Source organism: Piliocolobus tephrosceles, chromosome 1 (genome assembly GCF_002776525.5).
Source record: "Piliocolobus tephrosceles isolate RC106 chromosome 1, ASM277652v3, whole genome shotgun sequence".
NCBI classification, from domain to species: Eukaryota; Metazoa; Chordata; class Mammalia; order Primates; family Cercopithecidae; genus Piliocolobus; species Piliocolobus tephrosceles.
In genome coordinates this window covers 64437683-64465462 of record NC_045434.1, presented here as the reverse complement: position 1 = coordinate 64465462, position 27780 = coordinate 64437683, and the positions used below count along the sequence as shown (strand labels likewise).

The window sequence follows — 27780 nt, the reverse complement described above, 5'->3', positions numbered from 1 at the left end:
CTTGAAGTTGAAAAAAGGAAGAGGTGTGGCCTCAAAATTTCCATAGTAGTTATAATAGGCTTTATTTTGTACTAAACACATCACTAAAATGCAAACTGTAAACATATCTACTGTCCCTTCTACTTGCAGGTGTTACACTGCATGTTCTGGGGCTTCCCTTGCTCTTCTAACGCCCAAATGCCTGGCATGTATCCGTCTTAAAGTAAGCTGTCAATCAAGCACATGGTGATGATGGCAGTGGTGGCTTGGGGTTGGGGATGAGGACAGTTCCATGCGGGGCATCCCTAGGACTGCTTGTTTAAGCACCATTGGGAGCAAAAGGCAGAGGCAGTGGTTGGGGGATAGAAATGGACTCGGGGATAGGCCCTGTGTTAGACACTCGACAGGCTTTATGCCACTGAGGCAGGAACTCCACAATGCACAGATATCAATGTCCCCATTTTACAGAAGAGCAAACAGACTTAGGTGTGCTAACTTGCCTCACAGTTAAGTTTCTAGGACCAGAACTTAGGTTTGTCGGATCCTCAAGTCCTCTTCCGCTAGGATCAACGCCATGCTCCACTATAGCCAGCCTAGACCGAATACACAAAGGCAAGGAATTTCGTGCGGCACCCATTCAGCATCTGCTCCTTCCTCTGCGCTGGTCATGACTTAAGCCCCTGCACGTGGAAACTCCATGCTTACCCAGAAGCAGCGAGGGTCTCCAGTGCGCAGAAGGATCCCAGACTCGCCTCGCTGCCGGTTCACGCGCTCAGCCCACCCATCGCACTGCCTTCGGACCCGGGCGCCCAGAGCAGCGCAGCCCAGTGCAGCACGAGAGTTCTCTGCGGGGCCCCAGGTGCCTCGTCCGCCCGGGCGCCTCCCCACGCCCGCCCGTGTCTCACCCTCGGCCACCGCCAGCGCGAGCAGCAACACAACCGCCGGCAGGGATCCTTCGCAGCAGAAGGGGACACGCGGCGCCGGCGGCCCGACATGCTCCCGGGTTCTCGGAGAAGAGACCCCCATCCTCCCGAAGCACATCTACAAACCAGATTTGATCTCAAAGAAAACTGAAATAAGAGGAAAAGCGCAGTGCAAAGAGGAGTGACCAATCCTTGTGCTCCGCGCCCAGAGTATGGGTTCCAGGACAAAGTGCTTTTCACCAGCTTCCCCCTAATGGGCGAGGCCATGTTTACTCCCTATTTGCATTGTTCCTAACGGGTTTCGCTGGCAGAACCCACCTTGAGGACCCAGGTGAAGCAGTAGATCTTGACAATGCTTGGACTTCCGATGGATCGCGCGTGCGAGGCTCTGCGCTTCCAGACAAAGGCGGTGGATGATGGCAGCTCGCCTCCAAACACCCTGTTTGACTATTCCTCTTGACAAGAATGTGTGTGGGAAGGTCAGCTAATGAAATGCCTGGTCTCTGTGTTGAAGGGCAATTACAGGCGATGTGTACAGTGTACGGAGAATGTGAAGAACCAATTTATTTATCGTGAATTGAGATGTCATGCCATTGTTGACTTTTTAAAGAAGGAGGGACAATTAGATATACATTTAAAAAAATGTAAATCTGTGTATCGTATGGAGACTAGATTAAGGCAATAATGGAGAGGGGAGACCAGTCAGGGAGCTTTTGCTGACATCCAAGTGAGGTTTGATGGTGGCTCTCACTGGGTGGATAAAGTGGACAATTAACAAAGATATTGGAGATGAATGAACAGTTGCTCATCTACTGGATTTTGGTCACTTCCTTTCTTAAGGTTAGTAGTGAGAGGAAAGCAATCAAGAGTTAGCCTCAGGATTAGAAATTAATGGTGGTGCTACTTATTGAAATAAGAAATATGGATGGAGGAGTGACAGATTTAGGGCAGAGGGTTAAGTATTCAAGGATGAATTTATTCTTATGTATCTGTGACCCTGTGCCCTTTAACCAATATTTCTCCATCTCCCATTGTCTCTCCCTTCCCCAGCCTCTGGTAACCAGTATTCTACTCTTTACTTCTATGAGATGAGCTTTCTTAGATAGCACATATGACTTGTATCACACAGGATTTGCCTTTCTGTGCCTGATTTACTTCACTTAATATAATATCCTCTAGGTTCATCCACGTTGCTGCAAATGATAGGATTTCATTCTTTCTTATGGCTGAATAGTATGCCCTTGTGTATATATACCACATTTTATTTATCTATTCGTTCATTGGTGAACACTTGGGTTGATTCCATACCTTGGCTATTGTTAATAGTACATCAGTGAATGTGAGAGTGCCGATCTCTTTTCATCATACTGGTTTCCTTTCTTTTGGGTATATACCCGGTAGTGGGATTGTTGGATCATATGGTAGTTCTACTTTTAATGTTTTGAGAAACCTCCATACTATTTCCCATAATGGTCATATTAATTTGGATTCTCTAACAGTGTATAAGAAGTCTGTATTTTCCACATCCTCACCAGCATTTGTTATCTTTTGTCCTTTTGATAAGAGCTCTGATCACTAGGGTGAGGTGGTATCTCTCTCTGGTTTTATTTGTATTTCTCTGATGACTAAGAATATTGAGCATTTTTTTTGAGGGATGTCTGTTCAAGTCTTGTGCCCAGTTTTAAATCATATTATTATTACTATTATTTTTGCTGAGTTGTTTCAGTTCCTCAGATATTCTGGATATTAATCCCTTGTCAAAGCCATAGTTTGCAAATATTTTCTCACATTCTGTAGGTTTTTTTCTTCACTCTGTTTTTTCCTTTGCTGTATCCCATAAATGTGTACAATTATTATGTACCATTTTAAAAAAATAGCAATAAAAATAATCCAAGAATGAGAGAAAAGGAGGAGTGTGTGGTAGGTTGAATAATGTTCCCCCAAAATGTCCACATCCTACTCCCAGGAATCTGTGAGTGTTACCTTGTATGGTTTAGGACTTTACAGTTGGGTTAAATTAAGGATACTGAGATGGAAAGAGTGTCTTGGAGTAGCTAGGTGAATCTGATATGATCACATGGATCCTTACAAGAAGAAGGCAATAGACCAGAAGGCAATGATGAAAGCAGAGCTCAGAGTGTTGCTGCTGTGAACCAAGGAATCAATGCCAGTGCCCCCTAGAAGCAAGAAACAGGTTCTCCACTGGAGCTTTCAGAAGGAATCAGTCTTTTCAACACCTTGGTTTTCATCCTGTAAGACTCACTGTGGACTTCCGATCTCCTGAAATGTGAAAGAATAAATTTGTGTTGTTTTAAACCACAAGATAATTTGTTACAGAAGCAATAGGAAACCAATGTGGGGTTTTCTATTGGTTCCTATCGCTAACCGAAGCGATAGCACCACCAAGGTTGAGCTGTGAAAGTTTTTCATTGTTGTTGTGTTTTAAACTGAGAAAGCCTTGGGCATGGGACAGATGGAGTTTAGTGAAGGCCAAGAGGTGTAAGAATGTTTAGGAAAAGATTGGGGATGTAGGTTATTTGTTGATTATGAAAATGGACTTCCAAAAAGGCACAAGAGGACTTTTGTAAGAGATAATGGATGGGAGATGGTCAAAATCACAGGAGTCAATGAGACTGTTGAAGAAGAGCATATAAAATTAATGAAAGGAAGGTCTGAATGGAAATACATGATCCATATCCATGCAGGGGTTCTTTTATTAACTTTTAAGTTTAGGGGTACATGTGCAGGTTTATTACATAGGTAAACTTGTGTCATGGGGGTTTGCTGTACAGATTATTTCACCACCCAGGTATTAAACCTAGTACCGTTGGTTATTTTTCCTAATCCTCTCCTTCCTCCTACCCTCTACCTGCCAATAGACCCCAGTATGTGTTGTTCCCCCACATCTGCTCATGTGTTCTCATCATTCAGCTCCTACTTATAAATGAGAACATGCAGTATTTGGTTTCCTGTTCCTGCATTAGTTTGCAATTGATAATAGCCTCTAGTTCCATCCATGTCCCTGAAGAGGACATGATCTCATTCTTTTTTATGGCTGCATAGTATTCCATGATGTATATGTAGCACATTTTGTTCATCCAGTCTATCACTGATGGGCACTGAGGTTGATTCCATGTCTTTGCTATTGTGAATCATCATGCAGGGATTATTAATATCTTTATGTATCATGTATACCCCTTTGCCTGGCTGGTCAAAATTATGAATCCCTTCTCAGAGCTGTTTTTTGTAATGTGTAAGTAAATCACATAAGACTATAAAGAAAGCCAATAACGTAAAACACAGTGATAGCCATAAACCTTTGGAGTTCTGTGGCTCCTAAGACAAGAATCTGGGACATATAGCTTGGTAGAAACAGGAGTCAATTGTTTCCGATGCTGAAGTTGGAAAGAGTTGTGTGAGGATGGAGTAATTCTAAATATCAAAGGCTGTAGAAAGGTGAGTAGAATGAGGGTTGAGTAGATAATTTAGCAGACATTTCAGTAAATGTGTTAAGCTCTTTCTCCTGCATGCATAACTGATTTGTCATGGAGTAAAGATGCATAAGGTAGAAAACTATTCTCTATTCAGTGCAGCTTCACTAATGGAGACCCATGTATACATGGTCCAACACACCTGTATCACTCAGGATATATAGTCTCAGCTCACACAAACATTCCTGAATACTGCCTTACTTCATCTGACTGTCTTACTCAAGTCTCAGCTCCTCCTCCACTAGGTGAGAAAGGCTATGTTCCAAAGGCTACATGTGTTTCTTATTTTTCACTGATTTCCATTAGGTTTTCTCCTAATATTCTACTGGAGGAAATGTCTACTGTGATCGTATCACTTATCATACTTTGTAATACATCCAGTGTCATTCTTTGCCAGGCGTGGTGGCTCATGCCTGTAATCCCAGCACTTTGGGAGGCTGAGGTGGGTGGATCACAAGGTCAGGAGTTCGAGACCAGCCTGGCCAACATGGTGAAACCCCGTCTCTACTAAAAATACAAAAATTAGCCTGGTTGGTGGTGCACCTGTAATCCCAGCTACTCGAGAGGCTGAGGCAGGAGAATTGCTTGAACTCCGGAGGTGGAGGTTGCAGTGAGCCGAGATCACGTCACTGCACTCCATCCTGGGCGACAGAGTAAGACTCTGACTAGAAAAAAAAAAAAAGAATTTAATCTACATATATATTTGCACAAGTATGTAAGGATGTATGTACAAGAATGCTCACAACAGCTCATGCCTGTAATCCCAGCACTTTGGGAGGCTGAGGTGAGTGGATCATGAGGTCAGGAGATTGAGACCATCGTGGCTAACACGGTGAAACTCTGTTTCTACTAAAAATATAAAAAAGTTAGCTAGGTGTGGTGGTGGGTGCCTGTAGTCCCAGCTACTCAGGAGGCTGAGGCAGGAGAATGGCGGGAACCCAGGAGGTGAAGTTTGCAGTGAGCCGAGATCGCACCACTGCACTCCAGCCTGGGCGACAGAGGGAGACTCAGTCTCAAAAAAAAAAAAAAAAAAAAAAAGCTCACTACATTTCATATTTTATAATGGAAATCCTAGAAGATAACCAATAATAAATCATAAAAGTAATGTGCTTAGGGTAAACACATGTGTCTTTTTTAAAAACGGTAAGTGATATTATACTACATCATTTACATCTTCCTCTTTTCCACTTAGGACTTCCTGGACATTTTTTCACATTAGCACATTTAGATCTACCTTAATATAATTGTCTTGCGATTTAGTCTTCCTCTAACTGATGATAAAAAATGATTGACCATCCCATGAGGAATTTTGATTTGTGATTTTGCAAAAAATGCCCCTGTAGTTTCTCTTTTTTATAAGCTTTTTCTCACAAGCAATTCTCTCCTCTGCTCTCAAACGCTAAGCTAGATCAGTGTTTTATAAACACTTTATGAAATGCTTATAGTCAACTCTTTCAAAAGGCTGTATCAACAAACTTAGTGTTAGTACATATACCCACTAGGAGCATGTGAGCAAACCTGGATGCCTCATTGAGTATAAATTTCACATGCAATCTTGTTTTGCTCATATATCAGTCCATTAAAAAAAACCATCTCTTCCTGCCCCTCAAAACCTGCAGCACTCAACTAAGGAGGCTACCAGTTAATAGGTTCTTATAGGAATTACAAAAATGTATTGTCATTACTATGTTAACATGCATAATTCCCCTCGATCCTTTAAAAAATTAGGGAGATAGGAAATATATCAACAAATTAGAATCCAGTGATTGAGATTTGAGTTCAACAACTTCATTAAACTAAACGGAAACTGAGGACCATAGAAATGATGTTAATTAAGCACAGTCTGCACAGGCTAATGCTCTTCCCACAATTAGTCTCTTGCTTCTGCGGCAAGGAAAGTGAAGCCAGAGATAGCAGTACTGAAATCAGGATGATAATCCCTTCCGTCATATCAGAATAATCTCTCCAGTCATAACTACAGCCGCTGATCAGGAGTCCCTGCAAAAAGTCCTCTATTTCATCTCAGTAAATAAGGACTTTTCCTGCCTCTCAGCTGCTGTAAAATTTAGTTGCTAATGCCAGATAAAACTGCCCAGTAAGGAGAAAAAAAGAATAACATTATGAGGTGTGGAACAGGGACAGGCAGGGAAGAGACAGAAATATAGGTCTTGTTCTGGAGACAGCAGAAATTTCCCTGTTTAAATGTGTTACATCAAAAGACTCAAACTGGTTGCACTCCAGAAAATCAAAGAATCCTGCAATAGGAACAAACTCAGCAAAGGTGTCAACAGATCACTTCTGAAAAGAATAAAACAGCAAAGTTGATGACACAAAACATACATATTAACAAACAAACATATTAACAAACATACATGGACCTTCCTCTTCCCTAACATTAATTTAAGTGTTGAATAAGTCATATTAACTAGCTCTAAGAGCTTTTTATATACCAGGCACTGTGCTAAGTGCTTTAAATGAATCCCACTTAAACTTTACTAATAACAATAAGGAAGGTACTAAATCAATTTATATATGTATAAACACTTTTAAAATATACATAACCTTCTGAAGGTCACATTCCTGTTTTTATCTGTGGACTATGGCAATAATTTTAGAATCACTATGTATAACAACTAAAATGGCTATATAAATGTCCCCCCTTCTTTTATTACTAAAAATGATGAGTAAGTGGACATCACCAGGAATTTGAAAGATTTTTAATTTTAATTTTAATTTTATTTTGTCATTATTAAACTTTAAGTTCTGAGATACATGTGCAGAATTTGCAGGTTTGTAACATTAGGTATACATGTGCTATGGCGGTTTGCTGCACCCATCAACCTGTCACCTACATTAGGTATTTCTCCTAATGCTATCCCTCCCCGAGCCCCCCACCTCCTGACCCCCGGTGTGTGGTGTTCAACTCCCTGTGTCCATGTGTTCTCATTGTTCAACTCCCACTTATGAGTGAGAACTTGCAGTGTTTGGTTTTCTGTTCTTGTGATAGTTTGCTGAGAATGATGGTTTCCAGCTTCATCCATGTCCCTGCAAAGGACATAAACTCATCATTTTTATGACTGCATATTATTCCATGTGTAAATGTGCCACATTTTCTTTATCCAGTATATCATTGATGTGCATTTGGGTTGGTTTCAAGTCTTTGCTATTGTGAACAGTGCCGCAATAAACATACGTGTGCATGTGTCTTTATAGTAGAATGATTTATAATACTTTGGGTATATACGCAGTAATGGGGTTGCTGGGTCAAATGAACCAGGATTAAAAAAAAAAAAACACCAGGAATTTAAAGGATTTTTGAAAAAAATACAAGCAGAAAGTTACTAAACCTGAGACACTGGAAGTTGGGGATTTTATAGTGGGAGAAGTCGACACTGGAAAACAAAATAATAATGTAGATTGGATCAAACACTTCGGAGTTATTGCTGGCATTTTCCCCAGGAATTTACAAGATAATTGAGACATTTAAGGAAGAAGCTACTAAACCTGAATGACTCAAAGTTGGAGGTTTTGTACTAGAAGGAGGCAGCACTAGGAAATAAAATAATGTTAGAAGATCAACCACTTGGGAGTTATTGCTCTCATTTCATTTATATGAATTATGCCATTCTTGATTTACTTAGATAAAAATGCCCATGTTTCAATTCACTCCAAAAGTTGTCATAATCCACTTTTTATACATAAAATATTGAAGAAGTGAAATTATATACCCATGCAATGTACATAACATGCTAAGAACCCCAGAAAGACACACAGAATCACAACAGCAGAATTCTATGTGAATTTCATGTCATACATATGGCATAGAAATGAATACAAGATAGAGTTAAATGCTAAAATTGTTTCTTTTCAGTTATTCTGTATGACTGATAGTTAATATTAAAGAAATAAAGTCTAAAATGAACAGCAACAACAACAACAAACCAAGACGGAAAAAGATCACCTTTGTATCTTTAAGACACTTTGGAACTGGGGGATCCCAAGTACTGTTACTCTCAGAGACAACTGTTTCGCTGCCATTGAGGTAAAACCCTTATCGCATTCAAACGTAACTGTTGCTTTGTAGTAATTTTTTTTCCCACATACTAATGTCTGTTTTCCAGTTTTGACTACTGGAAATCAATATTTGACCACTGGAAAAGTAGAGAAACCCCAGAATTAATGGAAATTTGCTTTAACAGAAAAAGTAGTACAAAGTAGTAATTTCCAGTATGAACAGAGACAAGAAATGGAATGCAAGATGTTAAAAACATTTTTAAAAAGACTTTAAATATTAAAAATTTAAATATAAAGCTTTTTAACTGATATATTCCCCTGGATATAGAATTCTAGGGTGTTTTATTTTTCTTTCAGCACCTTAACAGACATAACTGTCTAATAACCAAAACAGTTTATTATTATTGTTATTATTATACTTTAAGTTCTAGGGTACATGTGCACAACGTGCAGGTTTGTTACATACATATACATGTGCCACGTTGGTTTGCTGCACCCATGAACTCGTCATTTACATTAGGTATTTCTCCTAATGCTATCCCTTCCCCAGCCCCTACCCCTCAAAAGGCCCTGGTGTGTGATGTTCCCCATCCTGCGTTCAAGTGTTCTTATTGTTCAATTCCCATCTATGAGTGAGAACATGTAGTGTTTGGTTTTCTGTCCTTGTGAGAGTTTGCTGAGAATGACGGTTTCCAGCTTCATCCATGTCCCTGCAAAGGACATGAACGCATCCTTTTTATGGCTACATAGTATTCCGTCGTGTATATGTGCCATATTTTCTTAATCCAGTCTATCATTGATGGACATTTGGGTTGGTTCCAAGTCTTTGCTGTTGTGAATAGTGCCGCAATAAACATACATGTGCGTGTATCTTTATAGTAGCATGATGTATAATCCTTTGGGTATATACCCAGTAATGGGATTGCTGGGTCAAATGGTATTTCTAGTTCTAGATCCTTGAGGAATCACCACACTGTCTTCCACAGTGGTTGAACTAATTTACACTCCCACCAGCAGTGTAAAAGTGTTCCTATTTCTCCACATTCTCTCCAGCATCTGTTGTTTCCTGATTTTTAATGATCACCATTCTAGCTGGAATGAGATGGTATCTCTTTGTGGTTTTGATTTGCATTTCTCTGATGGCCAGGGATGATGAACATTTTTTTTCATATATCTGTTGGCTGCATAAACATCTTTTGAGAAGTGTCTGTTCATATCCTTTGCTCACTTTTTGATTTTTTTTTTTTTTCTGGTAAATTTTTATAAGTTCTTTGTAAATTCTGGATATTAGTCCTTTGTCAGATGGATAGATTGCAAAAATTTTCTCCCATTCTGTAGGCTGCCTGTTCGCTCCAATGGTAGTTTCTTTTGCCATGCAGAAACTCTTTAGTTTAATTAGATCCCATTTGTCAATGTTGGCTTTTGTTGCCATTGCTTTTGGTGTTTTAGTCATGAAGTCTTTGCCCATGCCTATGTCCTGAATGGTATTGCCTAGGTTTTCTTCTAGTTTTTATGGTGTTAGGTCTTACATTTAAGTCTTTAATCCATCTTGAGTTAGTTTTTGTATAAGGTGTAAAGAAAGGGGTCCAGCTTCAGTTTTCTGCATACAGCTAGCCAGTTTTCCCAATACCATTTATTAAATAGGGAATCCTTTCCCCATTGCTTGTTTTTGTCAAGTTTGTCAAAGACCAGATGATTGTAGATGTGTGGTGTTATTTCTGAGGCCTCTGTTCTGTTCCACTAGTCTATATATCTGTATTGGTACCAGTACAATGCTGTTTTGGTTACTGCAGCCTGGTAGTATAGTTTGAAGTCAGGTAGTGTGATGCCTCCAGCTTTGTTCTTTTTGCTTAGGATTGTCTTGGCTATGCGGGCTCTTTCTTGGTTCCATATGAACTTTAAAGTAGTTTTTTCCAATTCTGTGAAGAAAGTCAGTGGTAGTTTGATGTGGATAGCATTGAATCTGTAAATTACCTTGGGCGGTATGGACATTTTCACAATATTGATTCTTCTTATCCATGAGCATGGAATGTTCTTCCTTTTGTTATTTCCTCTTTTATTTTGTTGAGCAGTGGTTTGTAGTTCTCCTTGAAGAGGTCCTTCACATCCCTTGTAAGCTGGATTCCTAGGTATTTTATTCTCTTTGTAGTAATTGTGAATGGGAGTTCACTCATGATTTGGCTCTCTGTTTGTCTGTTAGTTTTGTATAGGAATGCTTGTGATTTTTGCACATTGATTTTGTATCCTGAGACTTTGCTGAAGTTGCTTATCAGCTTAAGGAGATTTTGGGCTGAGACAATGGGGTTTTCTAAATACACAATCATGTCATCTGCAAACAGAAACAATTTGACTTCCTTTTAATAAAGGAATTATTCCTAATTGAATACTCTTTATTTCTTTCTCTTGCCTGATTGCCCTAGCCAGAACTTCCAACACTATGTTGAATAGGAGTGGTGAGAGTGGGCATCCTTGTTTTGTGCCGGATTTCAAAGGGAATGCTTCCAGTTTTTGCCCCTTCAGTATGATATTGGCTGTGGGTTTGTCACAAATAGTTCTTATTATTTTGAGATATCTTTCATCAATACCTAGTTTATTGAGGGTTTTTAGCATGACGGGCTGTTGAATTTTTGTCGAATGCCTTTTCTGCATATATTGAGATAATCATGTGGTTTTGTCGTTGGTTCTGTTTATGTGATGGATTACCTTTATTGATTTGCATATGTTGAACCAGCCTTGTATCCCTGGGATGAAGCTAACTTGATCGTGGGTTGATAAGCTTTTTGATGTGCCGTTGGATTCGGTTTGCAAGTATTTTATTGAGGATTTTCATGTCAATGTTCATCAGGGATATCGGCCTAAAGTTTCCTTTTTTTTGTTGTGTCTCTGCCAAGCTTTGGTATCAGGATGATGTTGGCCTCATAAAATGAGTTACGGAGGATTCCCTCTTTTTTTATTGATTGAAATAGTTTCAGAAGGAATGGTACCAGCTCCTCTTTGTACCTCTAGTAGAATTCGGCTGTGAATCCGTCTGGTCCTGGACTTTTTTTGTTGGTAGGCTATTAATTTTTGCCTCAATTTCAGAACCTGTTATTGGTATATTCAGAAATTCCACTTACTCCTGGTTTAGTCTTGGGAGGGTGTATGTGTCCAGAAATTTATCCATTTATTCTCGATTTTCTAGTTTATTTGCGTAGAGGTGTTTACGGTATTCTCTGGTGGTAGTTTGTATTTCTGTGGGATCAGTGGTGATATCCCCTTTATCATGTTTTATTGCATCCATTTGATTCTTCTCTCTTCTTTATTAGTCTTGCTAGTGGTCTCTCTATTTTGTTGATCTTTTCAAAAAATCAGCTCCTGGATTCATTAGTTTTTAAGGGTTTTTTTTGTGTGTGTCTCTATCTCCTTCAGTTCTGCTCTGATCTTAGTTATTTCCTGTCTTCTGCTAGCTTTTGAATGTGTTTGCTCTTGTTTCTCTAGTTCTTTTAATCGTGATGTTACGGTGTCAATTTTAGACCTTTCCTGTTTTCTCTTGTGGGCATTTAGTGCTATAAATTTCCCTCTACACCCTGCTTTAAATGTGTCCCAGAAATTCTGGTACGTTGTATCTTTGTTCTCATTGGTTTCAAAGGACATCTTTAGTTCTGCCTTCATTTCGTTATTTTTCCCAGTAGTCATTCGGGAGCAGGTTTTTCAGTTTCCATGTAGTTGTGTGGTTTTGAGTGAAGTTCTTAATCCTGAATTCTAATTTCATTGCACTGTGGCCTGAAAGACAGTTTGCTGGGATTTCTGTACTTCTACATTTGCTGAGGAGTGTTTTACTTCCAATTATGTGGTCGATTTCAGAATAAGTGCGATGTGGTGCTAAGAAGAATGTACGTTCTGTTGATTTGGGGTGGAGAGTTCTATAGATGTCTATTAGGTCTGCTTGGACCAAGCGAGCTCAAGTCTTGGATATCCTTTTAATTTTCTGTCTTGTCGATTTGTCTAATATTGACAGTGGAGTGTTAAAGTCTGCCATTATTATTGTGTGGGAGTCTAAGTCTCTTTTTAGGTCTCTAAGAACTTGTTTTATGAATCTGGGTGGTCCTGTATTGGGTGCATATATATTTAGGATAGTTAACTCTTCTTGTTGAATTGATACCCTTACCATTATGTAATGGCCTTCTTTGTCTATTTTGATCATTGTTGGTTTACATTCTGTTAATTGGGATTGCAACCCTTGCTCTTTTTTTGCTTTCTGTTTGCTTGGTAGATCTTCCTCCATACCTTTATTTTGAGCCTATGTGTGTCTTTGCATGTGAGATGAGTCTCCTGAATATAGCACACTGATGGATCTGGACTCTATCTAATTTGCCAGTCTGTGTCTTTTAATTGAAGCATTTAGCCCATTTACATTTAAGGTTAATATTGACATGTGTGAATTTGATTCTGTCATTATGATGCTAGCTGTTTATTTGGCCCGTTAATTGATGCAGTTTCTTCATATCATTGATAGTCTTTATGCTTTGGCATGTTTTTGCAGTGACTGGCACTGGTTGTTCCTTTCCATGTTTAGTGCTGCCTTCAGGAGCTCTTGTAAGACTGGTCTGCTGGTGACAAAATCTCTCAGCATTTGCTTGTCTGTGAAGGATTTTATTTCTCCTTCACTTATGAAGCTTAATTTGGCTGGATATGAAATTCTGGGTTGAAAATTCTTTTCTTTAAGAATGTTGAATATTGGCCCCCACTCTCCTCTGGCTTGTAGGGTTTTTGCTGAGAGATCCATTGATAGTTGGATAGGGTTCCCTTTGTAGGTAACCTGACCTTTCTCTCTGGCTGCCCTTAACATTTTTTCCTTCATTTCAACCTTGGTGAATCTGACAATTACGTGTCTTGGGATTGCTCTTCTCGAGAAGTATCTTTGTAGTGTTCTCTGTATTTCTTGAATTGGAGTGTTGGCCTGTCTTGCTAGGTTGGGGAAGTTCTCCTGGATAATATCCTGAAGAGTGTTTTCCAACTTGATTCCATTCTCCCCGTCACTTTCAGGTACACCAATCAAACATAGATTAGGTCTTTTTACATAGTCCCATATTTCTTGGAGGCTTTGTTTGTTTTCACCTTTTTTTTTCTCTAATCTTGTCTTGTCTCTTTATTTCATTAATCTGATCTTTAATCACTGTCATCCTTTCTTCTGCTTGATCGAATCAGCTATAGAAACTTGTGTATGCTTCACAAAGTTCTCATACTGTCATTTTCAGTTGTATTAGGTCATTTAAACTCTTCTCTACACTGGTTATTCTTGTTAGCCATTCTTCTAACCTTTTTTCATGGTTTTTAGCTTCCTTGTGATGGGTTAGAACATGCTCCTTTAGCTGGGAGAAGTTTGTTCTTACCTACCTTCTGAAGCCTACTTCTGTCAACTCTTCAATCTCATTCTCTGTCCAGTTTTCTTCCCTTGCTGGTGAGGAGTTATGTTCCTTTGGAGGAGAAGAGGCATTCTGGTTTTTGGAATTTTCAGCTTTTCTGCTCTGGTTTCTCCTCATCTTTGTGGATTTATCTACCTTTGATCTTTGATGTTGGTGACCTACGGATGGGATTTTGGTGTGGATATCCTTTTTGTTGATGTTGATGCTATTCCTTTCTGTTTGTTTGTTTTCCTTCTAACAGACAGGTCCCTCGGCTGCAGGTGTGTTGGAGTTTGCTGGAGGTCCACTCCAGACCCTGTTTGCCTGGGCATCACCAGTGGAGGCTGCAGAACAGCAAATATTGCTGCCTGATCCTTCCTCTGGAAGCTTTGTCCCAGAGGGGCACCCGCCTGTGTGAGGTGTCTGTCAGCCCCTACTGGGACGTGTCTCCCAGTCAGACTACATGGGGGTCAGGGACCCACTTGAGGAGGCAGTCTGTCCATTATTGGAGCTCAAATGCTGTGCTGGGAGAACCACTGCTCCCTTCAGAGCTGTCAGGCAGGGACGTTTAAGTGTGCAGAAGCTTTCTGCTGCCTTTTGTTCAGATATGCCATCCGCCCAGAGGTGGAATCTAAAGAGGCAATAGGCCTTGCTGAGCTGCGGTGGGCTCTATCCAGTTTGGGCTTCCCTGGTGCTTTGTTTACACTGTGAGCATAGAACCGCCTAGTCAAGCCTAAGCAATGTCGGACGCTCCACCCCCCGCCAAGCTCCAGTGTCCCAGGTTGATCTCAGACTGCTGCACTAGCAGTGAGCAAGGCTCCATGGGTGTGGGACCTGCTGAGCCAGGCACAGGAGGGAGTCTCCTGGTCTGCCGGTTGTGAAGACTGTGGGAAAAGCGTGGTATTTGGGCAGAAGTGTACTGTTCATCCATGTACAGTCATTCACAGATTCCCCTGGCTAGGAAAGGGAAGTTCCCTGACCCCTTGCACTTCCTGGGTGAGGCAACGCCCTGCCCTGCTTTGACTTGCCCTCTATGGGCTGCACCCACTGTCCAACCAGTCCCTGTGAGATGAACCAGGTACTTCAGTTTGAAATGCAGGAATCACCTGCCTTCTGTGTTGATCTCACTGGGAGCCATAGGCCGGAGCTGTTCCTATTCAGCCATCTTGGAAGCAATCTAAAATATGTATCTTAAGACAATTTATTGCTCAAAACATATAAAACTTAATTCTAAAAAATTCAGCTACCTAAATTTAAACAACATTGCTGCAGCTGCAGCTCACTGTCCTCCACATGAAAAGGGATGACTGATGGGGATGTCAAGACTGCCCCAAGGACAAAAAGCCTTTGAGGAGAGCCCTAGCTCCCACTGAGACCAGCCTCCAGCCTGACCTCTGCAGAGGGGAAGGAAGGGGACAGGCCAGGGGCTGCAGACCATGCAGGAATCAGCAGAGAAGCCAGCAAGGCTGGGCAGTGGGCTACAGGCTGGCCAGAGCTCCCTTGGTGGGATCCCGTACTCCACGTCTAGCCAGCACTCTGGTGTGCATGGCTCAGGTCTCCATCAGGATCTCCACCATGTGCTCCTGTTTGCCCAGGTCAAACTGCAATTGCAGCTGGAGCTGGGAGGTGGGGCAGCTGCAGGGCCAAGCCTCCAAGTGCGTTGCAGGGGCCCAGTTTGGTGCATCCCATCATGCGGGTCAGCACTGTGTGTCTATGTCATCGTAAGAACTGATCACATCTGAGGCCAGCTCTTCCATGAAGCTGGGGTTTTTAGTCTTCAGTATTTCAAATATCTCATCTAGCCACTTCTGAAAGCTTCCTCTATTTTCCCCCGGGCTGTCCGTCTCCCAAATGCTGCTCTGTGGGGCTCCTGGTGCCAGTGCTGAGGTGACAGAGCAAAGGTCTGATACCTGGCCCTTTCGTGCAGCAATCTCCAAAGCGGGGGACATGGCGCTCCCTCTCTGGTTCCTGTGTGGTGGGCACAGAGCAGCGGCATAGGATCTCTGCAGAAACCAGGCAGTGGAGCCACACGCACCCTGCACTCTCGGGTGCCGCTGTTTACCACATCCCATGCTGGGCCATCTCTTCTTGGATCTGCCAGGCGTGTTGGCGATGAGGACCCTGTGGCAGTGGTTGGGCTCCACCAACAAGTGGTAAAGCTGGAGCTTCTAAAAGGACAAGTCTGGGAGTGACTGCCCCTGCCGGCTGCAGGAGGGCAGGGTCTTCAAGCTGGCTGGGATGCCATGCCTGGCTGCCACTTCTTTCATTCTCAGTATTGGTTAATTTGTGTCTTTTTTTCTTTGTCACTCTGGCTATAGGTTTACACACTTTATTGATCTCCCAGTAGTTACTGTTGGTTTCAGTGATTTTCTTTATTTTTTTTCTCTTCTCAATTTCATTGACTTTGGCTCTATATCATTTCCTTACATCTGCTAGTTTTGGATTTGATTTGCTCTTCTTTTTTAGTTTCTTAAGGTGGAAAAATAGATCATTGATTTAAGGCTTTTCTTTTTTTTCTAACATAATAGGTTATGCTATACATTCCCCTGTAAGCAGTGCTTTAACTGTATCCTACAGGTTTGGATACTTTGATGTGTTGATTTGTGATTCAATTCAAAACACTTTCTAATTTCCCTGCTGACTACTACTTTTATGCATGGGTTATTTAGAAGTGTCTTATATACTTTTCATGTCTTTGGGGATTGGCCTTGTTGTTGATTTCTGCTTTTATTCTGTTGTGATCAGATAATGTAGTTTGAATGGTTTCAATTTTTTGAAATTTGTTGAAAATTGTCTTATTGTCTAGAATATGGTCTACTTTGGAAGTATATACTTTTAAATCACCGTAATTCTGTGATTTCTTTCTTTAAGTGGGCAAGTCCCCTGTAGAGTCTTCATACTTTTGGTCACTCTAGAGTAGAGTGCCTTAAACATTTGGTCTTTAACTTTTTTTTTTTTTTTGTTAACCAGAGTTATCATTTTTATCAGTGAGAGCATTAGTCTGTTACAGTCTACCACTACCATAGCCGGAACTCTTAGATTTCTTGTAATACAAGATCAACTTTTCTAATTTTTAAGCCACTGTTTGTTGATTTATTTATTTTTGTTCTATCAAACAACAACTTCTAACTCATGCAGATACATAGTAGTTCATACTGTATAAGATGAAATGCCAAGAACATGTGGGGATAAGAAATAGGGAACTCCAGCTAGAACTGTTTTTTGGCTTGAATTGACTTGTATTAAAATGAATTAGAAATCAATTACACAGGAGGAGGAAGCACATACACCTGCTTTGTTTATTTGTAGATAAAACTACTTACAAAATGTTTCCAGAGTACTTACAAATAAAGAAGGAAATAAATTGAAAGGTTACTTTTACACTCTGGAGCACCAGGATTCCATACTGAATTGTTACCACAATAAATCGTGCTCTCTCCAATAAGTGAAAATGGATCTGGTCCAGGTGCAGGATCACAACTGTAAGTTACTGCATCAAGATACTCAAACACTTCTACTTCACTAAAGGTGTGTTTTCCATTTTTTATTTTTGGAGGTGGTGTACACAAAACCTCTTAAAAATGAAGAAAATGAGGAAAGGAAATGTAAAAGATTAAGACAGCATTAGTAAAATCTCTATGTCTTCGATAAATTCGTCAATATAGGGTTTCTACCAGCTGGTTGTGAATTCAATATAGATTTAAAAGAAGGTTTCTATGAGCAAATATATTATCCCAAATTCAAACCATTAATGTAGTAACTAACTTTCAGAACAAAATCTCATTTTCTTAAAGTGTAAATGCCTATTGATACGGTTTGGATCTGTGTCCCCATCAAATCTCATGTGGAATTGGAGTCCACAGTGTTGCAGTGTTGGAGTGTTGGAAGTGGGGCCTGGTGGGAGATGTATGAATCATGGGGGTAGATTTCTCATGAATGGTTTAGCACCATCCCCTTGGTGCTGTTCTCGTGACACTGAGTTCTTGGGAGATCTGGGTGTTTAAAAGTGTGTAATATCTCCCGTCCTTCCCACCTTGCTCCTGCTCCTGCCATGTGAGACATCTTGCTCCCTCTTTGTCTTTCCCAATGGTTGTTAAGTTTCCTGAGGCCTACCTAAACCCCCAGCAGACGTCAGCATCATGCTTCCTGTACAGTTTATAGAAAATGAGCCAATTAAACCTCTTTTCTTTATAAATTACCCAGTCTCAGGTATTTCTTTAGAGCAATACAAAAACGGCCTAATACATCTATAATTATTTGCAAGGCCATGCTAAGTTTTCTTCTAGTTATCACAAGAAATGCTGACAATTTAATGAGAAAATATGCTTAACTGAGTGCTAGTTGAGAAATCCTTTGCAATTTATAAATACTTCCATTTGTAAATATATCCATTTTCTAAATTGGTGGTTCACAATACCACCAAAATATTATTGTCTTTTTTCACTGTCATCCTTACAAATGTATAGTGAATTTTTTTTTTTTTTTTTTTTTTTTTTGAGACGGAATCTCGCTCTGTTGCCCAGGCTGGGGTGCATTGGTGCGATCTCAGCTCACTGCAAGCTCCGCCACTGGGGTTCACGCCATTCTCCTGCCTCAGTCTCTGGAGTAGCTGGGACTACAGGCGCCCACCACCACGCCCAGCTAATTTTTTGCATTTTTAGTAGAGACGGTGTTTCACAGTGTTAGCCAGGATGGTCTGGATATCCTGACCTCATGATCCGTCCGCCTTGGCCTCCCAAAGTGCTAGGATTACAGGCGTGAGCCACCACGCCGGGCAGAAGTGTATAGTGATTTTTTTCCAAAGTCTACATATTGTGTGATTACACAACGGCCCAAATCCAAGTCTTCCTTTAAGTCAGATGTTGAAGAGATGTGCAAAAAATATGAACAATGCTGCTATTCTAATTTTATTTTGTTTTGGAAAATTGTTATTTTTCACAAAAAAATTATATATGTTAATTTGTATTGCGTCTATTCTTACAAATTAATCAGGCCGGGTGGGGTGGCTCACATTTGTAATCCCAGCACTTTGGGAGGCCCATAGGAGCAGATTACTTGAGCACGGGAGTTCAAGACCAGTCTGGGCAACATGACAAAATCCCGTCTCTACAGAAGTTACAAAAAACCAGGTATGGCGGCACATGACTGTAGTCCCAGCTACTCGGGAGGCTGAGGTTGCAGTGAGCTGAGATTGTGCCGCTGCGCTCCAGTCTAGGAAACGTACTGGGACCCTGTCTTAGGAAAAACAAAAACAAAAACAAAAATAATCAATAATGATTTAAAAAATCTTTCCATTTGAATTCCAATATGATAAATACCAATTTATATAACCCACATAAAAGAAAAAGGGATCCCAAAGATCCCTCTTTGGGATCTTTATTAATCTTAAAGCATAAAAGGTTCCCTGAGGCAAAAATCTTTGAGGACTACTGGTCTAAATTAAAAAAAAAAAGAATTTACTTACTTTCACATTTTGGGGACTTACTGCTCCAAACTGCTACTGATCCTTTAAGTTCACAATATAGAATTTCTTTACCACTTAAGTAATAACTAAATGAGAAAAGAAAGTGTTACCGTTTTGTATAGTAATTAATAAGACACACATAATAATGAAGGAACTTTTTATGTGGTTTCTTTTCCACACTGCAGTAGTTCGAGGGGTGGTTTCTTAAACAACATACTATATAATGAAAGTGCTAAATAAATCTGCAATTTAATCAAATAGAGTTTCTCTATTTGAGCATATATTGGCCGAGAGCAAAAATGTCTAAATAAATCTGCTGTGTCTTTCCACCCGGCTTCTTTGCAGTCTCCTGCAATCACATTACACATGCATTTCTGTGCCTTTACTCACATGAATCTGCTCAGTAAGGACAAGGACTATGTAGAGAGAACAGGCCCTAGAGCTGGAATGTCTGGATTAGAGTCTCTGCTTCCCAACTTACTAGTTTCTTGAGCTTGGGTAAATCACTTAAAGTTCCTTCACTCAGTTACCTAATTGATTAAAAGGGGATAACAGTACATAGTTCATGGGGTTGTTTAGGGGATTAGATAAGTTAGGATTTGGCACATAGTTAGTGCTACATGAGTTTTAGCTCCTATTATTATTGTTTAAAACGAAATGTCTTTCTAGGAGTAGCTGATCGAGTATAGGAATACTTTCATTGAGTATACCCCTATACTCAGTGAAATCTTCTCTGATTTAAATTCACAGGAATCTCTCTTCCTTCTAGACTCTCAGTGTAATTATCATGATCAATTCTATTATTTGGTATTTCTCATTCAGTATTTTGGTTTGATAGCTCTCAGTATGTATTGTTTCTCAATAAGGTTAGAACTTCTTTTAGGAAGGTCTATGTCTTAAACTTTTGGTATCCCTTATAGTGCCTAGCAAGCTCTATATAACTATTGACTGAATATTCCAATATTTCCACTTGACCAAATTTTAAAAACTATTAGTGAAACTGCCTTACATGGTCACAGTGCACTTTTCCTCCAAGACTCACTTTGTTTATATGTTGTAGTGTAGTATTGCTATTGTTTGAATCTGGGTGGTCTCTACCAAAACTCTTATTGAAATCTAATTGCCAGTGTAACAGCAGTGAGAGGTCGTGGGGCCTTTAAGAAATGATTAAGTCTTTAAGAGGGATAATGCCTTTCTAGAGGGTGTTCATTAATTTTTGAGGGAATGAGTTCTTATTCTTGTAGGCTTGGATTCGTTACCACAAGAGCAGGTTATTATAAAGCGAGAGCCCCTCCCTTGTGCTTTGTCTTTTTTGCAGGTGCTACATTTCCCTTTCACTTTCCAGCATGTTATGATGCAGCATGAAAGCCCTTGCCAGACACTACTGCCATGTCCTTGAACTTCCCAGCCTCTGGAAATATGGATCAAATAAATTTCTTTTCTTTATAAATTATCTAGTCTCAAGTATTGTGTTATAGCAACAGAAAATCTATGGAAAATTACATTTACTCTCTAAATGCACATTTCACTTAAATGCCCAGTATCCCCAATATCTGTGACTTTAAAAGCCCTACAGAACAAAGGCCGAGTGCTCAGTGCATGTTCTTGAGATGCTTCACATTCTAACAGTCTCAGAAATAACGTTTTTCAACTGAGAGATTTTGTTCAACATGATGGTAAAGGCTAACCAGGTCAGTTTTGGTCTGGTAACACCTTACAGAGACAAGCGTATCTGTAGTTGGCAATTCTATTTCTCATTTCTGTGATTCCCTACTTTAACTCTAAGAGTTGGCAGATTTAAATAGGGGACACGCACTTGTGAAGGATAAATTCACATGATTGCTACATTCTTAATGCTTACGACAGACTTATTGTCAGAAATACCAGGTAGTTACGCTTTCCTTCAATATCAGTTTCTTTCTATTTACTCTATGCCTTTGCTGTCTCCATAAAACATCCAAGAGTTGTTTGACTAGAAGTATAACTTGTCACATAGAAAGCAAAATTAAATAAAGTTTATATGAATGCTTAAGAAGAGAAGCAAAACGAAAATAAAATTGCTAACATTTTCCTTATTTCCTCTAAGGAGCAACTTACTTACCCTTCTTTACAAATAAAGTGTATTTGATAACCAAGCTCATAAGTACCATTTGCAAGGACTGCTTGGCCATGCAAAGGATCCCCTATATATGGACATGTTTTTCCTAAAAGAAAATAATTCTGAGATTTTCAATCCAGTTTCTAAATAGATCCGAATCAAAATCAAAATTCTGCATTGCTGTTTTGAATGCACGGGTATATTATTTTCTTTATTTACCTATTTTAAGGGCAAATTTCAGTTTCATGTACACGCATACCCACAGCCCTGCCCAGACTGATATTACCAGAAATGCATGGTATCTGACTACAATTGAAACGGCAATGAAACCTGACCATCTTGCTCCTTCTTCCACTATATAATCTATTTAAAACCTTTTTTGCTTCCACAAAACATAGACTCTGACATCTACCTATTTCAATTTTATTTCTCACTTCCCACTCATTTCTAGGTCTACAAAAATCACTTCAACTACTTTCCGAGTCATTAAAAGGCCTCCTCCTTGTTAAATTCCTCCTAACAGTCACTCTCTCAATAGTTTTAGTTACCCTCTTGATAACATGAAAGCCACTGATCACTCTGCCCTCACTCTCTTCTGCCTGAAGAGTTCTCTCTCCTTGGCTTTTAGGAGAGCAAAGAGCAAACCACCCTGGTTTTCAGCTTGTCCTCTGGCTCGTTTCAAGGTAATATCCCTGATCAGTCTGTTGGAGGACTTCCTGTGATTCCATTCTGCAGGTCCCCACTGGGAGAATATATACACTTCTATGACTTCATTACCACTGATAACCAGCTGCCTCCCAGCCGGATATCTCTCTATCCCAGATCTCTAGCTGGGGTGCCAAAACTACATATTCAATTTTCTCCCCACACAGCTCTACTTGGAATGTGTCTATCTCAAAAAACACAGGGAGGCCCAAGAGCCACTTTTGATTCAACACACACACACACACACCCCAAACAAGTTATGTTTCCACAGCGGAAATGCCCATGTATTCTGTGTAGTTGTATCCTTTACTTTTAATTCAAGCCACTATCATTTCTTATCCGAATTACCGTGACATAACCAAATAGGTCCCCATACCTATCTTGCCACCTTTCATTCAATTCATTTTTCACATTGATACCAGAGCAATATTTATATGACACAGTAATCAAAGCTTTTCCAAGACAGATACCTTTCAATGGCTCTCCAATGACCTCAGGATAATGTCTAAGGCTTCCTAACATAGCTTAGAGACTTTTAAATCCCATCACAATCAGAACCCAAGAATACATTCCAGGTAGGTGGCAGACCCAGGAGGCAGGCCAGTTAGCTAGGTTCCCAGGCCACACTGCTGAACCACTACCAAACTGCTTCCCACTATGGCCATTCATCTGGAGCTCCCACATACTGACACCAACAAGCTCTATCTGCAATTAGGCCCTCAAGAAATTGTCTGCTGCTGTGTCTGGGGAAATTAAAACAACCCTAGTTTGGAGTCATGTTGTGCTAAGTCAAACAAAAGGGCTCAAGCTGCCCTAAAAGGACAGGGAATAATATCAAAGTCTGAATTGATGATGGTGATTATTTATTCCTGACAAACTTGTTGCTTTTCAGAGTTGCTCACCCTGTGATCTAATCCTCTCCCTTCTTTCTTGCCTCCTTTGCCCTGCTCTGCCACACTGAGTAGCTTGGCAGTCCAGCAGTGTCACATCTTGGTGCCTTTGCTCACCTTGCACCTTGCTCCCTCTGCTCTGAATATGCTTCCTCCCTGGCGGGTAGCTACAACTCCTGCTCAACTCTTATCTTCCTTAGTCCACTCATCATCTCCTCCAGGAAGCATTTTCTACCTCTCCCTGGGAAGTTGTGATCAGTCACCTTCCCCTGGACTCTCCCCTGCATGGATTTCTCAGGTAATTATCACATGCTTTTGCGTTTAATAGTTAACATGGCTGACTTCATTCATCCATGTGGCCACAACACCCAGCACAATATGTCACTCATAGTAGCTATTCACGAAAAAATTGGTACTCAAAGTCCACTGCTGTCAAACACAAAACAATGTGAAGAATATATTGCAACCAATTTCATATTGAAAATAATCATTCTACAGCACAGTGGAGAAAGAAGATTAGGCCATTTCTTGTGCTGCCTATCTCCCAGTCTTCTGGTATCCTGGCAAGTGACCAGATACAGACTGCTCTTTTTGCAAGGTAGTATGCCGAGTAAGGAAACTAAGAAGTGATAAGAACTTATTGATCTTGGCTTCTTTCATTGGAAATAAGGAAAACACCTGAAATAGGCAGAAGAGACCACACACAACAGGAGATTGGGGGGTTTGTCCAAAAAAGCAGTTCCTCTACTGGAGGACTGAATGAGACTGGCCTGAAATTTGATATGTTTCCTTCAGCTATCTCAAACCATTTGGTAACTACCTTTGAGAGGGCAGGTCTCCCATGCACAGCACTGTCTGCTTACAAAACGTTCTCCTTGTGAGACTGAGTTGTTTGAAAAATTGAATGTTTATTTTAATTCACGTATTCTCTCTGCCTAGCATCGTGAGTTCTCATTTTTACTTTCTCTAGGTTTCATACCTGTCTGGATTTAACCCTATCAACCTCAAACTTAACCTTGTTTCTCCTTCTCTTCATTTTTAGTTTTGTTATCGTCCATGTTACACCCTATTCATTTTATAATTCTATGTTCCTCTATTTCAAATTGCTTTCATTATCTTCAACTTTTAGTTTTGTGTGTGTGTGTGTGTGTGTGTGTGTGTGTGTGTGTTTGAGATGGGGTCTCACTCTGTCACCCAAGCTGGAGTGTAGCTGTAGGATTAGGGCTCACTGCAGCCTTGACCATGGGGGCTCCAGTGATCCTCCCCCCTCACCCCCTTCAGCCTCCCAAGTAGCTGGGACCACAGGCGTGCAACACCACACCTGGCTAATACTTTGTTTTTAATATTCTGTAGAGGTGGGCTCTCTTTATGATGCCCAGGGTGTACTTCTAGTACTAAGCCTATTCTAAACATTAACCATTTTTTTTTTAAAAAAGTCCTTTCATTTTCTTCTTATCACTACTGCTCCCTAATCCCATCACCCTCCTTCAAAATAAACGTTTTAATGATTGGTGAGATGCAAGACTGAAGTACTGGAAGCCCTGCAGAGTCAACACAAACAGGGGAGACAGATCCTTCCTGGCCCTCAGCTGCCCCTGCCCTAGTTTTTTAAGTACTACAGAAAGACCATCCTGAGCATAGCTCTTTAAAGAACCTTCCTCTTGGAGGTAGGAGGAACTTTTTCCTAGGCTCTCAGCCCCAGCCAAATAGTATATTTAATTTTCTGGTATTTAACAGATGTCTATATGGATACTGAGTTAGTGTTCATACGGAGGCAAACAAATGGGGCTTTTGGAACCACAAATGTGAGAAGACAGAGAAAATTCTTACATTCTAAGAAGGTCTCTGAAGCGGTAACATTCTAGCTGAGTTTGCAGAAGAAAGAGCCCTTTTATGCAGCAGGTCAGGGGGAGAATGTTCCAGGGCTGAGGGAACAGCAAGCACAGAGGCCCCAAAGTGGCAGAATTTTGTTTGTTTGATGAGAAGAAAAGCCTTCCCTCCCTCCAGTCATTTGTTAATGCTGTCAGAAAATTATACTGCTTTCCTCCAGAGCACTTCCCTTGGTTCATAATATATTTGTTACTATTATGTTTCAGTTAAAGTCTGCCGCTCCCAATACATTTTAGCAAATATCTATTGATTGCCTACTGTGTTCCAGGCACTGAGCACTTAACAATGAGCAAAACAAAGTCCCTGCTTATCTTCCTGCATGTACGTGTGTGTAAACAAATAGTGAAAACAGGATCAAGAAAATAGGAATGGTTTGTTATTGCATACCAGAGTAATAGCAGCAGACACACAAGACCCATATTCACTGAATGAATGTTCCTAAGAAAAGAAATGCAACGTACAAACTGTACATGGAATAGAATCCTAAATATAATTTGGACATAGACACACATGAAGCACAATAACGTCAGAAGGAAATATACCAAAATATTAAAAACAGCCTTTTATTTTGTTCATTTTGCACAATAAGCATGTATTTAAGCCTGTATTTTTTGACTTTTTTTTTTTTTTTTTTTTTTGAGACAGGGTCTCACTCTCATCCAGGCTGGAGTGCAGTGGCATGATCACAGCTCACTGCAGCCTTCACCTCCTGGGCTCAAGCGATCCTCCCACCTCAGCCTCCTGAGTAGTTGGGACCATAGGCATACACCACCATGCCCAACTAACTTTTGTATTTTTTGTAGACATGGGGTTTTGACATGTTGTCCAGGCTGATCTTGAACTCCTGGGCTTAAGCAATCACCCAGCCTGGGCCTCCCAAAGTGCGGGGATCACAGGCGTGAGCCACTGTGCCTGGCCTAGCATGCATTTTTAAAAGTATTGATTCCATTCAATGAAATACAAAACAGTGGGATAGGCCTTAAGCTTTAGTTTATGAGCTGTGGGGGAAAAACAGGTTAGCATTATTTGCCTTCCTTTGTTAGAATACTAATTTCTCACTAGGTTTGGCTACCAGTGTTTTTTAGGTTGCTTCACATCTCTCAAATATGACTCAAAGTAATGAAAAGAAGGAAAATAATGTCAAAACGCCATTAGGTAATGGAATCAGATGCTGTCTGTATTGGTTAGGAACAGAAAGATGACTCGATGACCCATCCACCCCCCAAAAAAAGCAGCCACTTAAAATCCAAGACCAATAGGATCTCAGGCAACACGGAGTCTGTTCACAGAAGGCACAAAAAGCATGGCGCGCCCTTACCACCTCTCTAACCCCAGGCACTGAGAGCCTGCTCTCACCCAGTATGCCCTCCCCAGCCCCAGAGTCCGCGCTCACTCCATTCAAAGCAAACAGTGAGCTAGCTGTCTTGCCCACAGTGAACTCCGCACACAGGCCACTTGCGCACAGCACGCTCCCAGCAACACCTGGCCAGGCCCCTCTCGCGCAGCCCAGTCCAGCACATGGGGCACAGCAGACGCACTGCAACCCTTACCGCGGGTACTGTCCAAGCCCTAATGAACACCCCACTCACCAAGGCACCAAGGGAACACAGGGCAAACTCTCACCACGGGCACAGCACGGGCCCTAGCAACACTCCCACGCACCTGTGCACTCCAGAGCAAGCCCTCACCTGGGGCGCCCAGTCCGCGTTCCCCTTGCTGACTGGGCTCAATCACGAAAACACGATTCACACTTGTTTTGGGGACGCAACCAGATCCTGCGTAAATGCCGGCCGCGCACACCACGCCACCAAACAAGCTTCACCTCGGACTCTGCGTGGTTCCTGCATTCCCCGTCACATATCCCCGGGATCTGAGCAGTGCACCCCTCGGAGAACCCTGGCCTCGCTCTCCATCCCAAGCCCGCACGACGTGCAGTGAGTCCCGCCCCGCGCCTCCTGCCGGACTGACTGAGCAGAGCTCCAGCCTCGCCGCGGACGCGCGAACCCGACCCCAGGTCCTACCGGAGAAGGAGGACAGCCGCAACACCAGGGCCGCCAGAAGCAACCCAGGAAAGCTCCGGGAAGGAAAGGGACGCTCGAGAAGGACGGGAGGCGCCATGCGCGGCGCGGGAGACCCCGTAATTTATCCAGAGGTGAGCAGAGAAACTGAGAGCCAGTCGAGCAGGGAAGTCCCTTCTGAGTCCGGTTATTGGACACAACAATACCCAAACTCACGAAGTTTCCAGGGCGCTTGACAGGGGGGCGTGGCCTGGGCGCTTGGGGTGGAATTGAGTCTTGGCGCCGGGGCGGCTGGAGCCAATCGGCGGGCCGCGGGGCGGGGCCTCGGCGCGCAGGGGCAACTCGTTGGCCTTCGAGGAGAAAGGGCGAGTCCAGAGCCCTAGCAGGGGAACAACCGTGGGCCAGCGCCCGTCAGGGTTAGTTTTACCCTGGGGCTCTGCAGGCTATCAGGACTGACTAGCCCTTACTTGGTATTTTGCATTAGTCAGGCATTATTGGGAACAATATTTGAGTTTTTCTTGCTTGAATGCCTGCTACTGTATCGTCTCGGGGCCATCTTGTTTACACAGTCTCAAAGGGTTGGCTTCTGCACTCCCAGCCGCTAAGGTAATTTGCTCTTTGCTTCCCTCCCTGCAGAGGACCCGTCAGAATCTAATTTATTAAGCAACACCAGGCCGTTAGCATATTGCGACTCTATGGGGTCCCTGCCCTTGAGCAACTGAATGTTTTATTGAAGACGAAATATGCATGCATGAACAATGTAAGGACAAGGGTGTCCTAAGTGCCAGATTCCTGGAAGCAATGAATGCAGGAGGACTGGGATGGGTAGAAATTGTTAGGCGAAGTGGATAAGGGGGAGAAGTTTTCTGGTGAAACAATCTCAGGAACAATACTGAAATTAAGAGTGAGCAGGATTGATTTGCA

The 27780-nt window shown here is 41.5% G+C and overlaps 2 protein-coding genes across 2 annotated transcripts in view; both read right to left on the bottom strand.

Annotated features, from left to right (window-relative positions):
* Window positions 1–27780, bottom strand: part of CR1 (complement C3b/C4b receptor 1 (Knops blood group)) — a 186767-nt gene that overhangs the window by 63960 nt on the left and 95027 nt on the right. The window contains exons 24-29 of the mRNA XM_031935120.1: window positions 27073–27235; window positions 26661–26855; window positions 19256–19341; window positions 17199–17365; window positions 15496–15959; window positions 1221–1357 (exon numbers count right to left, since the gene is read on the bottom strand). Coding sequence (XP_031790980.1) covers window positions 1221–1357; window positions 15496–15959; window positions 17199–17365; window positions 19256–19341; window positions 26661–26855; window positions 27073–27235 — 1212 coding nt within the window. The remainder of the gene's footprint in view (window positions 1–1220; window positions 1358–15495; window positions 15960–17198; window positions 17366–19255; window positions 19342–26660; window positions 26856–27072; window positions 27236–27780) is intronic.
* Window positions 8234–27294, bottom strand: LOC113225220 (membrane cofactor protein-like). The gene is given in 6 exon segments (XM_026456684.1): window positions 8234–8446; window positions 8449–8544; window positions 17168–17365; window positions 19256–19341; window positions 21357–21459; window positions 26860–27294. Coding segments are annotated over 6 exon segments (762 nt in total). The 5' UTR covers window positions 26957–27294; the 3' UTR covers window positions 8234–8264.